This window comes from Gossypium raimondii, chromosome 2 (assembly GCF_025698545.1).
Source record: "Gossypium raimondii isolate GPD5lz chromosome 2, ASM2569854v1, whole genome shotgun sequence".
Taxonomy (NCBI): Eukaryota; Viridiplantae; Streptophyta; class Magnoliopsida; order Malvales; family Malvaceae; genus Gossypium; species Gossypium raimondii.
In genome coordinates, this window is record NC_068566.1 from 18,731,192 (window position 1) to 18,747,542 (window position 16,351).

At 34.6% G+C, this 16,351-nt stretch overlaps 1 protein-coding gene across 1 annotated transcript; it reads left to right on the forward strand.

The window, feature by feature from the left end:
• Window positions 1–10,890: 10,890 nt before the first annotated feature.
• LOC105781447 (uncharacterized) lies at window positions 10,891–11,223 on the forward strand. Its single transcript, XM_012605991.1, has one exon. It carries the CDS (start codon window positions 10,891–10,893, stop codon window positions 11,221–11,223), a length of 333 nt encoding a protein of 110 aa, XP_012461445.1.
• Window positions 11,224–16,351: the final 5,128 nt, after the last annotated feature.

Consider the following 16,351-nt stretch of genomic DNA (forward strand, 5'->3'; position numbering starts at 1 on the left):
CAAATGTGGCATATTCGTCAAATGTGGCATATTAGGATGAGGATGTTTTTATAAATGATGTTTTTGGTATGATTTTGATGTTTTTGAAATTGGTTGAGATATGATTTAATGTTGGTTTGTGGCATAAGTGAATTAGGAGTAGAAAAATTGAATTCAATGGTATTTCCAAGTATACAAGGTCGTGTGCCATACACGAGCATATGGCATGATTGTGTGGTCTATAGGTTTTGGATATTTTTGGTGCATACAGCCACAATCAGCCGAATGACACGACCATGTGACATATTTTTGAATATTTACACTTTTGACCCACACGACATTGGTGAGTTACATGGGGTGCTAGCACGATCGTGTTACTCTAAACCTACATGACATCAGGCTGTTACATAGCTTGCCCACACGGCCCTAGCTTCCACACGGTCAGGGGACATGACGATGTGACCCCTGTTTCCATATTTTCTTAAGTTTTCGTTTTTATATCAAATTGATCATTGTTTGATACTGGGTTGATTGTAAGCTTTCGTAAGCTCGATATAAACCTAAAATGATTGAATTACATGTTATACTTGTTATATATTTAAATTTTCAAAATTTTTAAAGAGACTAGAAAATTATTTTACTATCTCCTTGGTGTGGTCTTTACCATCACTTTTGTGTTATATTTTATATGCTCAAAATATTATAAAATTATAAAGTAAAAACCATTATATTTTAATATTTTTTTACATAAATTTCAACATTTGATATATCTACATTGTATTCATGCTATTTTTTTGTCATGTTTAATTATTTTTCATGTGTTTTGTATTAATATCTCAACACCATAAAATATTTCATATTGTCATAATAATTTAGTTGTTAAGTCTAAACATCATTACTTGGAAATTTGATGATTAATTTTAATTTATTAATATGATTATTAAATATTGTATTCTCTAGTTAATCCTAAAACAAAATGTTCAAAGTCCGAATTGTTATGAATATTTTATTAAGTGGATGTCCATCAAGATCTATATAAGTTTTGATATACTTTAAATTCTAATAGTCATTAGAAGTAGAGTTCTATTTCATTTATACTTATGCCTATAAGTATAGACTTTGGAGAAGCATTGTAATTATTCGATTGATTAATAAAATATGCTCTCTCTTTGCTCTCCCATTCCCATTGTTCTTTATTCTCTATTTTTTATTTTAGTCTTCAATTGAGGCCTGTACTATGGGTAATCATTATCCAAAGAAATTTATATAATCCTTATAGGGGTGATGACAATGATGTTAAAGATCTTCAAGTATATTTTACTATGATTTATTTATTATATCATGTTTATTATAATTGGAGACTAATCATGACAAAATAAATAGATAGATTCTTATTTGAAATCCACATATGTTTGGGATGGTGATTATGAAATAAACAATCAATGGAGGCGTTTGGAAGTCTATCCTACTAGATTTGTTGCATTCCCCAAAGTGAATGCAAATATAAAGAAAATAAAAGATATAATCATCGACCACCAAAGTGGTAACATAGTAATAAATAAGAGAACAATTAGAGTTCTCAAGATAACTCTTCAAAGGGTAAAGAAAACTCATGTTATCTGTAAAAAACCGTTTTTAGTGAAATTAGAACAGTGGTTTCGGGACCAAAAATTTGACGTGAAAATATTTATTTTATTATTATTTAATTGTCTATGGTGTGCTAGCAGTATTGTATAAAAATTTCATTATGGAAAGGATTAAATCGTAAAAGGTGCAAAAGTATAGTTCCATTAGCTATGAAATTAAATTGTTAATAAAGGACATTTGCATGCTTAATTAAGTAAAAAGGACTAAATCATAAAAGGTGCAAAACTATAGTTCCATTAGTTAATGGTGTCTATTAGCTATAAAATTAAACTGTTAAGGGATTCATGTGGTAATTAGACCATTATTATTATGAGTGGACATTTATGGACAAAAATTAGATGATTTTTAAGTTAAAAGTTATAGGTTAATAAAGTAATTTAATAAATAAATTAGGTACAATATGTAAAAACAAAAGACATAATCTCTTAATGTCTTCTTCCTCCAATTTGAGAAAGGAAGAATTCTCAATTTTTGCACCTTAATCATTTGATTATATCTCCCTTGCATGTAAGTGTGTTTTCATTCTGTTTTTAACTGGTTTTATGTTTTTGAAGTTGTTGTAGGTTAATCTATCTAGCCCGAGGACTAATTTGCAAACTTATTAAATGTTTAAGGTTTTTCCATGAATGTTCTTGCTTGATTTATGAAGTTTGTTTGAAGAAAATGAATCTTTGTTGTTAAATAAACAACTTTTGTAAAGTGATTTTTGATGAAATTATCAATTGAGGACTTATATGTAAAACTAGTAAATACCATGGTAAAATTGTGAAATGTTGAGTTGTATGAGGTTGTATAAGTCCCTAGGTACTTCAGCTAGCTTGTAATGTGGATGAAATTGAATGAATTTCAATTTACCAACTTAAAGACTAAATTTTAAAGAAGTTAAAATAATAGGGGCAAAACTATAATTTTTCAAAAATGTGAATTTTGGATTAAATTAAATAGTATTTATATTAAATAGATTGAATTTGCTTATTTAGATCAAGTTAAGCCTAAATGCGGATCTAGATTAAAGGAAAGATAAAGTATTAGATTAGTTGATTCTATTTCGACATCTTTAAAATCGAGGTAAGTTCGTATATTTAAAAGACATTTTAATGTTATTTGATTTATATGCTATTATGCTATTGATCATATCATGTTTTAAAGGAAATCTAATGACGTTTCGACAACTATTGAGTCCCATTTGAAACTTAGGAATATATAGGATACAAATGACATGTCATTAAGGTTACCATGTTTCAGGTGTTGGTCCTGAATGTCCTACTGATGGCTAAGTTCTGGCAGTTATACGGCCTAGGACAGGGGCATGTGAGGCCATTTCGAGAGTTACATGGCCTGGCACACGGGTGTGTGGCTTGGCCCTGTGACCCAAGTCAGAGAGTTAAATGGGCAAGGACACAGGCTGGGACACGACCGTGTGTCCCTACTTCGAATGTCTACACTGCTTGAGACACAAGCGTGTATCTCAACCGTGTGACCCCTACAGTATGAAAAATTCTATCTTTTTCCATGAAATTCAAAATGTTTCTAATTTAGTCTGAATCTTTCCTAAAGTGTTTCTAAGGCCTCGAGGGCTTAAATAAGGGACATTATGCATATGTTAGTATGAATTTACTATAATTTATGCTCTTTTTGGATTTGAATGTTTAAAGTTACGTATTTTTGGTAATACTTTGAAACCCTATTCTAACGACGGATACAGGTTAAGGGTGTTACATTTACTTATATCAGAGTTACGGTTTAGTCGATTCTCGGGCTGAACGTAGTGTATATAAGTTTAGAAATACATGTCATTATATAACCTGTGATAGTGTGATAACTCCTTATTCATTTCAAAATATGTTTTTATATAGTAAAGACATCCAATCGAGCCGACTTTGAAGAAGTTGTAAGTAATACGCAAGCCTCCGTTCACGGAGCAAAGTCGAGTGCCATTAGGTGTAACAGCCTGATTTTGGGCCTAGTTAGAATAGTGATTTTGGTGCCACTATTCTAACGAGGAAAAATTTAATATTCTTATATCTTTATGATCTCCAGATGTACGGAATGATTTCAAGAAAATTTTGTTCGAAAATTTTGACGTTTAGGCACCCAATTTAGTTGAAAGAACTAAATTGTAAAGAAACTTCAAAACTTGAGTTCTAGAAGCTAGAGGTGTCTAATTGCTATGAAATTTTAAATTGGAGGTCCTTAAAAGGTAATTAGACCATTGGTTAGTTTGTTGGACAAAAATGGAGATGAAATAGGTGAAATAGAATATTTTTAAGTTAAGCGAATTTTAGTAATTTAGTTATTAAATGAATTAAAAAGCCAAATTAAAAGCTAATTTTTGCTCATCTTCAACCCCTTGGCCGAATTTCACATAGGGAAGACATAGCTAGGGTTTTTCAAGCTTCCAAGCTCGATTGTAAGTCCATTTTAGCCCAATTTTTAATGTTCTTTACATTTTTAAGATCCTCGTAGCTCGGTTTAGCTATTTCTACCATTATTTTGAGCTATGGTTTCTATTTAAAAATTTACCCATGGATGACTTTTACGAAGTGATTTTTAGTGAAATTGCATAAAAGGACTTATTTGTAAAAGTTGTAAAATATGTGTAAAAAAAGAAAAAAATGTGATTTAGTAAAAATTGTGGGCTACTATAAGAGGGAATATGAATCGGCTAGGCTTGACTAATGAGAAAAATGAGTAATATTATAAATATGTGAAAAGTTAGGGGCAAAAATGTATTTTTTGTCATAAGGAGTTTTTGGGGCTGAATTGGAAATGTGTGTATTAAATGAGTTAAATGTGTTATTATAGATCAAGAAAGACGAGGGATTGACCTTGATCGGGGAAAAGGCAAGGTTATGGACTAAGACGCAAACATTTGATATTTTGGACCGAGGTAAGTTTGTATGTAAATAATGCATCGTTTTTGCTTACGCTTTCATATTTTGAAATATTTTGTGAAATGTGGCTGAATATTTGATGTATTTCACAAAATATCGACAAGTGAGAAATTTCCCGGTTGAACCTTAAGAATAGAATAGGATACAAGTGACATGTCACTAGGAACCTATGTGAAATTATGACTAAGTGAATCCGGGTGCTGGTCTTATAAGTTCTACCAGTGACTCTGTAATCCAGCAGGAGTTGCAGATACCTGACAGCTTGTGTGAGAAGCACTAAGTAGTAAGGAATTACCACAACTTGTGTGAGTAGACCCACGAATGTGATTAGCTCGAGAACGAGCCTATGTGTGATAAGTGATGTGAAGTAGATTGGGCTTCAAATGTGGTACTATGTGTAATATTCTGATGTGTTCAACGGGAAATGACTAAGTGTAAATGATTGTGATTATGTGATGAATGAGTGCAGGTACTTGTGTATATATATATATATTCACGAGCAATGTTCTTGATATGTGATCGAATTTTGGTAAGGTTGATGTGGAGTAAGTATGACTATGAAGAATTGTAAATATTTGATAATGACTAGCTACTGGAATGGCCAGCTATGGACATGGTTGGTGTTATGTGTGTATAAATGAAAGTTAATACAAAGAAAACATGAAAGAGTAAAATTAGTAATAAAATAGTTTTGGACAGTAGTCGTTGTATAACATTGAAAAATCACCAAAAATTGGGAAAATTGAATTAGAGGTTGAATAAGATATGAAATTAAAGCTTATTGAGTCTAATTTTACATAGAAGAAATGATGTAAGCAAGAGAATTTGATATTATGAGATATTTGAATTTTTATGAGATAGACTTAGAGTGATTTTAGAATCCCCTGTTCTGACTTTGGAAACTCATTTAAAATTATATAAAAAAATTATGGGTTAGACTTTATATGTTTAAAATTCCTAATAAGTCTATTTCAATAGAAATAAATGGGAACATCATCTGAATACCGTACGTAGAGATAATTAAATTTTAGTGAAGAAGGGTCAAAACTGTCAGACAGAAGAATAGGGATGACTTTAAAGAATAATTGTACTTATTGGCTAAACCATAAATTCTGAAAATTTTATGATAAGAAGATATGTTAGTCTAGTTTTATAAAAATTTAGCAAATCTTAATTTGGAGTTCTGTAGCTCAAGATATAAATAGTTTATTTACTATGACTCGTGTGGACAGCTTGATATGAACATGAGTAAATAGTGAAACCATTTGCAAATATGATTGTATTATCTTGAGAACACATTATGAGGATTGATAAAAGCATGTTAATAAATTGCTTATTATTTACATACCAACTTAGTAAGCTATATGCTTACTCCCTTTTCTTTCCATTGTCTTACAGTGTTACCAAGCTAGCTCGGGGTACGATGATCGTCAAAGATCCATCCACACTATCAACACTCTTTCGGTATTTTGAAAGCAATATTATGAATTATGGCATGTATAGAGGACTTGATTATTTTGTTATGTGTCATAATTGATTTGGCCTAAAATGTTGGCCTATGTTATTTGATAGTTCATTTTGTATAAAGCCATTGATATTGGCTATTATTGGTTAAGTTGTATGTTTATGATAATGCCATGTTGTGTGTTGATAAATTTGGTATAAGTGTGTAAATATTTGGATGGAAAAAGGCTTGGTAAATAGTCTAACTTCATCCTCACGGCTGGCCACATAGCCATGTGCTCAAGGCGTGTGCCCTTGCTTTTCAAGAAATTTTTTCAAAGCTTTTAAAAGTTCTCGGTTTGGTCCCGAACCACTTTCAAAGTATGTATTGGGTCTCGTAAGCCCATATTAGGGACTTTATGATGAAATATAAAAAGTTTTAATTTGGATGAAATTTCATGACTCGATTTTGTATGATTGGTTATATTTAAGTCCAGTAATGCCTCGTACCCTGTCCTAGTGTCTAACACGGGTAAGGGGTGTTACATTTAGTGGTATCAGAGCCATGGTTTAGTTAGTTCTTGGACTAACATAGCGTGTGTGATAGTCTAGCTATACATGCCATAAATATACTGTGATAGTGTGATGACTCCTGACAATTTAAATTGTGTTTTCATATAGTAAATGGATCCCGACCGAGCTGTAGCTAATGACATAGAGAGTAACGTGCCGACTCTCGCACAAGGGACCGTGCCAGTTGAAAGTAGATCTAAAACACATAGTCAGGGAGATGGGGCTCAGGAAGCCTTCCTCCATATGATGAATAATTGGTACACAGAATTTATTCGGGCGAATCCGGATGCCCAACCTCCTCCACCCCCTCCTATTCCCCAATCAATTCTCATAGTTCCTCAAGGTACAGAAATGGTAAGACTGACTAAGCCTCCGTTTGGTAAGATCCGAAAGTAAGGGGCTGAAGAGTTCAGGGCTAATACAGATAATGATCTTGAGAAAGCAGAGTTTTGGCTTGAGAAGTCTATTCGGGTATTTGATGAACTTTCTTGTACTCTCGAAGAATTTTGAAAGTGTGCTATATCTTTATTGAAGGACTTGGAATATCACTGAGGGAAGACACTGGTATCTGTGGTTCCGAAAGAAAGGCTTACATGGGGGTTTTTCTAGGAGGATTTTAAAAAGAAGTACATAAGCCAACGATTCATTGATAAAAAATGCAAAGAGTTTCTTAAGTTAAAGTAGGGTTGAATGTCTGTGGCAGAATATGAAAGAGAGTTTGTTAGACTTAGTAAATATGCCCAGGAATGTGTGTCTATCGAGGCTATTATGTGTAGGAGATTTGAAGATGGGTTGAACGAGGATATCTAAATGCTAGTTAGAATCTTAGAGCTGAAAGAATTTGTGGTACTGGTTGATCGAGCTTGCAAAGCCGAAGAGCTGAACAAAGAAAAGAAAAAAGTTGTGATTGAGGCCCGATATGCAATAAAAAGGCCAATGAGTAAGTCATTCCAATCTCAGTCAAAGAAGTCCAAAGACATGAATCCTCGATTGACTGTTTTAGCTGGGTATTTACATCGAGACCATTGGAGATCATATTCAGGTTCTAAAACTGAAGCTACTTCAATGGCAAGTGTGGGTAATGTTAAATCCAATGGACCTGAATGTTAACATTGTGGCAGACGGCACCCCAGCGAGTGTTGTATGGTTAGCCTTCTTGTTTTAAGTGTGGTTTTCAAAAGTATTATATTAAAGATTGTCTTGAGAGGACTGAGGAAGAAAAATTTTAGAGTGTTAGACTGGGTAATACTGTAAGCTGAAGTTGACCACTGAGAAATGTCAGAAGTGGAGCTAGCAGTAAAAGTGTAGTGAAAGATTCAGTTGTGAGGCCAGAAGCTAGAGCACTCGCTAGAGATTATGCCATACATGCTCATGAGGATGCGTCATCTCCCGATGTAATTACTGGTACATTTTCTCTTTATGATATTAACGTTATTGCATTGATTGATCCCGGGTTTATTCATTCCTATGTTTGTGTGGATTTAGTATCTAGTAAGAGTTTGCCTGTTAAACTTACTGAATTTGTGATTAAAGTGTCAAACCCTTTAGGCAAATATGTGCTAGGTGATAAGGTTTGCAAGAATTTCCCTTTGATTATTCAAGGTCACTATTTTTCGGCTAATCTGATGTTGTTGCCATTTGATGAGTTTGATGCCAAGGTAAATTGTAGACAGAAAACCCTTGAGTTGAAATGTGAAAATGGTAAAATTCTTTGGGTTGAAACAGATGAAGCAAATAAATTGCCTATGGTGATTTTGAACATGTCTGTCAGAAATACATGAGAAAAGGGTGTGAAGCTTATCTTGCATATGTGTTGAATACTAAGATGTGTGGGTCGAAACTTGAATCAGTGCTGGTAGTTTGTGAATCCTCGGATGTGTTTCTAGAAGAATTGTCTGGGTTATCTCTGACTAGAGAGATTTAATTTGCTATTGATTTATTACTTGGGACTGCACCAATATCGATTACTCCGTACAAAATGGCTTCGACGGAATTGAAAGAATTAAAAGCTCAATTGTAAAAATTGACAGATAAGGGATTTGTGAGACCAAGTTTTTCTCCTTGGGATGCTCCCGTACTGTTCGTGAAAAAGAAAGACGAATCTATGAGACATTGTATTGACTACCGTCAGCTCAACAAAGTGACTATAAAGAACAAGTATCCGTTACCGAGGATTGATGATTTGTTCGACCAATTGAAATGGGAGACAGTGTTTTCAAAGATTGATTTGAGATTCAGTTACTATTAGTTGAGAGTTAAAGAGTCAGATGTGCCAAAAACCGCTTTCAGAACGAGGTATGGACACTATGAATTTCTTGTGATGCATTTCGATTTAACTAATGCTCTAGCTATTTTTATGGACTTGATGAATCAAAATTTTCAACCATATTTGGATTAGTTTGTAGTTGTGTTTATAGATGACATCCTGATTTACTCCCGAGATGAGTCCAAACATGTCGAACACTTAAGAACTGTGTTCCAGATTTTGAGAGAAAAGAAGGTGTTTCCTAAGTTCAGTAAAAGTGAGTTTTGGCTTCGTGAAGTTGGATTTTTTGGACACATAGTTTCAGGTGATAGTATTCGGGTTGATCCGAGCAAAATTTCGACAGTTGTTGATTGGAAACCGCCAGCGAATATACCTGAGGTTAGAAGCTTTTTGGGCTTAGCCGGGTATTATAGACGTTTTGTCGAGGGATTATCGATGACTGCCTCTCCTATGACTAAGTTGCTACAAAATAATGTTAAGTTTGAATGGACCGATAAATGTCACCAAAGTTTCAAGAAATTGAAAGCATTATTGACTGAGGCGTCGATTTTGGTGCAACCTGAGACAGTGAAAGAGTTTGTGATTTATAGTGATGCATCACTGAATGGTCTTGGTTGTGTGTTGATGCAAGAGGGAAAAGTGGTAGCATATGCCTCGAGATAGTTGAAACCACACGAAAAGAATTATCCGATGCATGACTTGGAATTAACTGCCATCGTCTTTGCTTTGAAAATTTGGCGTTATTATTTGTATGATGAGAAATGTCGAATCTTTACCAATCACAATAGTTTGAAGTATCTGATGAATCAAAAGGATTTGAATTTGCAAAAACAGATATGGCTTCAATTAATAAAAGATTATGAGCTAGTGATTGATTACCACCTAGGAAAAGCAAACGTAGTCGCTGATGCCTTGAGCAAAAAATCCTTATTTGCTTTGAGAGCTATGAGTACGAGTTTGGCTTTGTCTAATGATGGTTCGATTTTGGCCGAGTTGAAGGCTAGACCATTATTTCTTCAGCAAATTTGTGAAGCTCAGAAGAATAGCAATGAATTGCAAGCCAAGAGAGCTCAGTGTGAATCAGGTTGTGATTCAGATTTACGAATCAGATCAGATTACTGCTTGACATTTTGTGATAAGGTATGTGTACCGAAAGATGATGAGTTGATTCAGAAAATTTTACATGAGGCACTTAGTGGTTGTTTATCAGTTCATCTAGGTAGTACGAAAATGTATAATGATTTGAAGAAATTGTATTGGTGGTCGGGTATGAAAATAGATATTTCTGAATTTGCATCAAAATGTTTGATTTGCCAACAAGTGAAACCCAAGAATCAGGTACCTTCAGGTTTACTTCAGCTAGTGATGCTTCCCGAGTGGAAATGGGATAGAATCACGATGGATTTTCTGACAGGTTTGCCTCTGACTCCGAAAAAGAAAGATGCCGTTTGGGTTGTGGTTGATAGATTGATAAAATCGACTCACTTTATACCGGTACGTACTGACTACTCACTTGATAAGTTGGTTGAGTTGTATATTACCGAAATTGTGAGATTGCATGGAGTGCCTATGTTTATTATTTCGGATAGGGATCCGAGGTTCACTTCGAGGTTTTGGAAAGAGTTGCAAGAAGCCTTGGGTACGAAATTGAATTTTAGTACTGTGTTTCATCCGTAAACCAACGGTCAATCTGAAAGAGTAATTCAAGTTCTCGAAGACATGCTCCGATGTTGTGTTTTAGAATTTGAAGGTAGTTGGGAGAAATATCTACCTTTCTTCGAGTTTGCCTACAACAACAGTTTCCAATCGAGTATACAGATGGCACCGTACAAAGTATTGTATGGTCACAAATGTCGAACTCCTTTGTATTGGACCGAGCTCAGTGAGAAACAGATTCTTGGGGTTGATCTAGCTTGAGAAACCGAAGAGAAAGTGAAAGTAATTTGTGATTGTTTGAGAGCTGCTTCAGATCGACAAAAGTCATATGCAAATTTGAAAAGAAAAGAAATCGAGTTTCAAGTGGGTGATAAAGTGTTTCTGAAAGTATCTCCGTGGAAGAAAATTTTAATATTTGGCCGAAAGGGAAAGATGAGTCCGCATTTTATTTGGCCATATGAGGTTATTGAAAGGGTTGGGCCAGTGGTGTATCGGTTAGCTTTACCAGCAGAGTTAGAAAGACATCATAATGTGTTTCATGTATCAATGTTACAACTATATCATTCCGATCCTTCACATGTAATTTCTCCGACAGAGATTGAGATTCAGTCGGATATGACCTACGGTGAGGGACTGATAAAGATTTTGGTTCGGGAAGTTAAACAGTTGAGAAACAAAAGTATAGCCATAGTGAAAGTGTTGTGGCAAAGAAATGGAGTAGAAGAGGCCATATGGGAACTGGATGAAGCCATGAGAAAAAAGTGACCAAACCTCTTCCCGATAAGATTTTCGAGGACGAAAATCCCTAAAAGGGGAGAATTGTAAAAACCCAATTTTGGGCCTAGTCAGAACAGTGGTTTCGGGGCCACTAATCTGACGAGGAAAATTTTAATATTCTTATATTTTTATGATCTACAATTGTATAGAATGATTTCATGAAAATTTCATTTGAAAATTTTGACGTTTGGGCACTCAATTTAGTTGAAAGAACTAAATTGTAAAAAAGTGTAAAACTTGAGTTCTAGAAGCTAGAGGTGTCTAATTGCTATGAAATTTTAAATTTGAGGTCCTTAAAAGGTAATTAGACAGACCATTGGTTAGTTTGTTGGACAAAAATGGACATGAAATAGGTGAAATAGAATATTTTTAAGTTAAGCGAATTTTAGTAATTTGGTGATTAAATGAATTAAAAAGCCAAATTAAAAGCCAACTTTTGCTCATCTTCAACCCCTTGGCCGAATTTCACATGTGGAAGACATAGCTAGGGTTTTTCAAGCTTCCAAGCTCGATTGTAAGTTCGTTTTAGCCCTATTTTTAATGTTCTTTACATTTTTGAGATCCTCGCAGCTCGGTTTAGCTATTTCTACCATTATTTTGAGCTAGGGTTTCTATTTAAAAATTTACCCATGGATGACTTGTATGTGTTTTGATGTTTTATGGTAGAATATGAAAGTTTAAAGTGTAATAAACAGCTTTTAATAAGTGATTTTTAGTGAAATTGCATTAAAGAACTTATTTGTAAAACTTGTAAAATATGTGTAAAAAAAGAAAAAAATGTGATTTAGGGAAACTTGTGGGCTGCTAGAAGAAGGAATATGAATTAGCTAGGCTTGAGTAATGAGAAAAATGAGTACTTTTCATTTTACGTGCCTAGGGGCAATATTGTAAATATATGAAAAGTTAGGGGCAAAAATTACATTTTTGCCATAAGGCATTTTTGGGGCAGAATTAAAATTGTGTGTATTAAATTAGTTAAATGTGTTATTATACATCAAGAAAGACGAAGGATTGACCTTGACCGGGGAAAAGGCAAGGTTGTGGGCTAAGACGCAAACATTTGATATTTTGGACCGAGGTAAGTTTGTATGTAAATAATGCATCATTTTTACTTACGCTTTCATATTTTGATATATTTTGTGAAATGTGGCTGAATATTTGATGTATTTGACAAAATATCGACAAGTGAGAAATTTCCCGGTTGAACCTTAAGAATAGAATAGGAACTAAGTGAAATGTCACTAGGAACATATGTGAAAACTATGTGAAATTATGACTAAGTGAATTCGGGTGCTGGTCTTATAAGTTCTACCAGTGACTGGGTAATCCGGCATGTGTTGCGTATACTTGACAGCTTGTGTGAGTAGACCGGCGAATGTGATTAGCTCGAGAACTAGCCTATGTGTGATAAGTGATGTGAAGTAGCTTTGGCTACAAGTGTGGCACTATGTGCAATTTTTGATGTATCTGTTAATATCCTGATGTGTTCAACGGGAAATGACTAAGTGTAAATGATTGTGATTATGTGATGAATGAGTGCAGGTATATGTGTATATATATATTGATGAGCAATGTGCTCGATATGTGATCGAATTTTGGTAAGGTTGATGTGGAGTAAGTATGACTATGAAGACTTGTAAATATTTGATAATGACTAGCTATTGGAATGGCTAGCTACGGACATGCTTGGTGTTATATGCGTGTAAATGAAAGTTAATACAAAGAAAACATGAAAGAGTAAAATTAGTAATAAAACAGTTTTGGACAGCAGTCGTTGTATAACTTTGAAAAATCATCAAAAATTGTGAAAATTGAATTAGAGGTTGAATAAGACATGAAATTAAAGATTTTTGAGTTTAGTTTTACATAGAAGAAATGGTGTAAGTAAGAGAATTTCATATTATGAGATATTTGAATTTTTATGAGATGGGGTCAGAGTGATTTCGGAATCCCCTGTTCTAACTTTGGAAACTCATTAAAAATTGTATAAAAATAATTATGGTTAGAATTTATATGTTTAAAATTCTTAATGAGTCTATGTTGAATAGAAACAAATAGGAACATGATTCGAATCCTGTACGAGGAGATAATTAATTTTTAGTGAAGAAGGGTCGAAACTGTCAGACAGCAGAACAGAGATGATTTTAAAGAATAAATTGTACTTATTGGCTAAACCATAAATTCTAAAAAATTTATGGTAAGAAAATACGTGAGTCTAGTTTTAGAGAAATTCAATTGATCTTAATTCGGAGTTCCGTAGCTCAAGATAGAAATAGTTTATTGACTATGACTTGCGTAGACAGCTTGATATGAACATGAGTGAATAGTGAAACCATGTGCAAATATGATTGTATTATCTTGAGAACACCTTATGAGGATTGATAAAATCATGTTAATAAATTGTTTATTATTTACATACCAACTTACTAAGCTATATGCTTACGCCCTTTTCTTTCCCTTGTCTTATAATGTCATCAAGCTAGCTCGAGGTACGAAGATCGTTGGAGATCTATCCACACTATCAACACTCTTTCGGTATTTTGAAAGCAATATTATGAATCATGGCATGTATAAAGGACTTGATTATTTTTTTATGTGTCATAATTGATTTGGCCTAAAATGGTGGCCTATGTTAGTTGATAGTTCATTCTGTATAAGGCCATTGATGTTGGGTATTATTGGTTAAGTTGTATGTTTATGATAATGCCATGTTGTGTGTTGATAAATTTGGTATAAGTGTGTAAATGTTTGGATGAAAAAATGCTTGGTAAATACCCTAACATTCATCCACACGGCTGGCCACATGGCCATGTGCTCAGGGCGTGTGCCCCTTTTTTTCAAGAAATTTTTTTAAAGTTTTCAAAAGTTCTCGTTTTGGTTCCGAACCACTTTCAAAGTATGTATTGGGTCTCGTAAGCCCATATTAAGGACTTTATGATGAAATATGAAAATATTTAATTTGGATGAAATTTCATGACTCGATTTCATATGACTGGTTATGTTTAAGTCCGGTAATGCCTCGTACCCTGTCCTGGCGTCTGACACGGGTAAGGGGTGTTACATTAGGCCCATATCTGAGGATCAGGGAGGAGAGGCTAAGGAAGTCTTCTTCCATTTTATGAATGAATGGTTTATCGAGTTCGTACGAACAAACCCTGTGGCTCAACAATCTTCACTCGCACCTGTTCTCGACCAAGTCCTCGTAGTTCCTCAAGGTTTGGAACAACTGCATGTTAATAAGATGCCAGTTGATAAAATTCGTAAATATGGGGCTGAAGAATTTAAAGCTATAGTTGAAGATGATCTAGAGAGAGCCGAGTTCTCGTTAGAGAACACTATTGGGGTTTTTGATGAGTTGTCTTGTACATCGGCAAAGTGCGTAAAATGTGCCATATCTTTATTGAAAGATTCAACTTATCAGTGGTGGAACACAATGGTTTCGGTGGTGTCGAGAGAGTGTATAGATTGGGAATTCTTTCAAATCAATTTCGAAAGAAATATATAAGTCGAGATTTCTTGATAAAAAATGGTAAGAATTTCTTGAGCTTAAACAGGGTTGTATGTCAGTGTCCGAGTATGAGAGGAATTTGTTAGACTGAGCAAGTATGCCCGGAATGTATTCCAATTGAAGTTGTCATATGTAAACGGTTCAAATAAGGGTTAAATGAAGATATAAAGCTTTTAGTCGGGACACTTGAATTGAAAGAATTTTTTGTTTCAGTTTATCGAGCACATAAAGCCGAGGAGCTTAGCAAAGAAAAGAGAAAAGCTGATTATGAAGCTAGAGATATGAAAAAGAGGTCAACTAGAAAGTCATATTAGTCATCATTGAAGAAATTGAAATAACATCACAATCGTTCCACAGCTTCAGTTGGATATTCCAATAGAGAGACATGTAAACGGCATACGAGTCCAAAGCCTCAGGCTACTTTTGTAGGAAATGTGGGTAGTACCAGGGATAATAGGCCTGAATACAAGTAATGTAATAGATGACACTTCGAGGACTGCAAATTGAAGAATGGATCATGTTTCAGGTGTGGTTCATTTGAGCATTATCTCAGAGATTGCCCAGAAATGTCAGATAAAGAAAAGGTTCAGGCTATTCAACCAAACAACACTGCTGCGACAGGTAGACCACCTCGAAATCGTAGAAATGCAAGTAATATCGTGCTAGAACAAAAGAATCTGCTTTGAGACCTGAGGCACAAGCACCAGCTAAAGCTTATGCGATCCGTGCATGAGAGGAAGCTTCAGCACCAGATATTATTATTGGTACATTTTCTATCTTTCATACTGATGTTACTGCTTTGATCGATCCGGGATCAACACATTCATATGTATGCACAAATCTAGTGTCAAGTAAGAATTTACCTATTGAGTACACTTAATTCACGGTTAAAGTATCGAACCCCTAGGTCACAGTATGTGCTTGTTGATAGGGTCTGCAAAAATTATCCGTTGATGATTTGAGGTTATAACTTTTCAGTCGATTTGATGTTATTACCATTTGATGAGTTTGATGTGATTTTGGGAATGGAGTTGTTGACTTTGCATGATGCGGTGGTAAATTGTAGACGAAATCTTATTATGATAAAGTGTTAGAACGGTGAAGAGCTTCAGATTGAATTAGATAGTTTGGGTGGTAAATTTCAGCTATATCAGCTCCAAGATATGTTAGAAAAGGTTGTGATGTGTATCTTGCTTACATATTTGATTTTAGAGTTTCTGAGTTGAACCAAGAATCGGTTCCAGTGATATGTGAGTATCTAGATGTATTTCCAGAGGAATTACCCGGGTTAAAGCCAGCCAGGGAGGTTGAATTTGCAATTGAGTTAGTACTAGTAACATCTCCGATATCGATAGCTTAGTAACCTTACGAATGGCACCTAGAGAGTTGAAAGAGTTGAAAGCGCAGTTGCAAGAGTTAACAAATAGGGTTTTGCTCAACCCAGTTTCTCACCTTGGGGTACCCCTGTTCTATTCGCAAAGAAAAATGATCGATCTATGGGATTATGTATTGACTACGGTCGTGTCCTAGCCCGTGTTCGTACCCGTGTAACTCACTGACTTGGGCCACATGGCCAAGCCACATGCCTGTGTGCCATACCGTCTAATA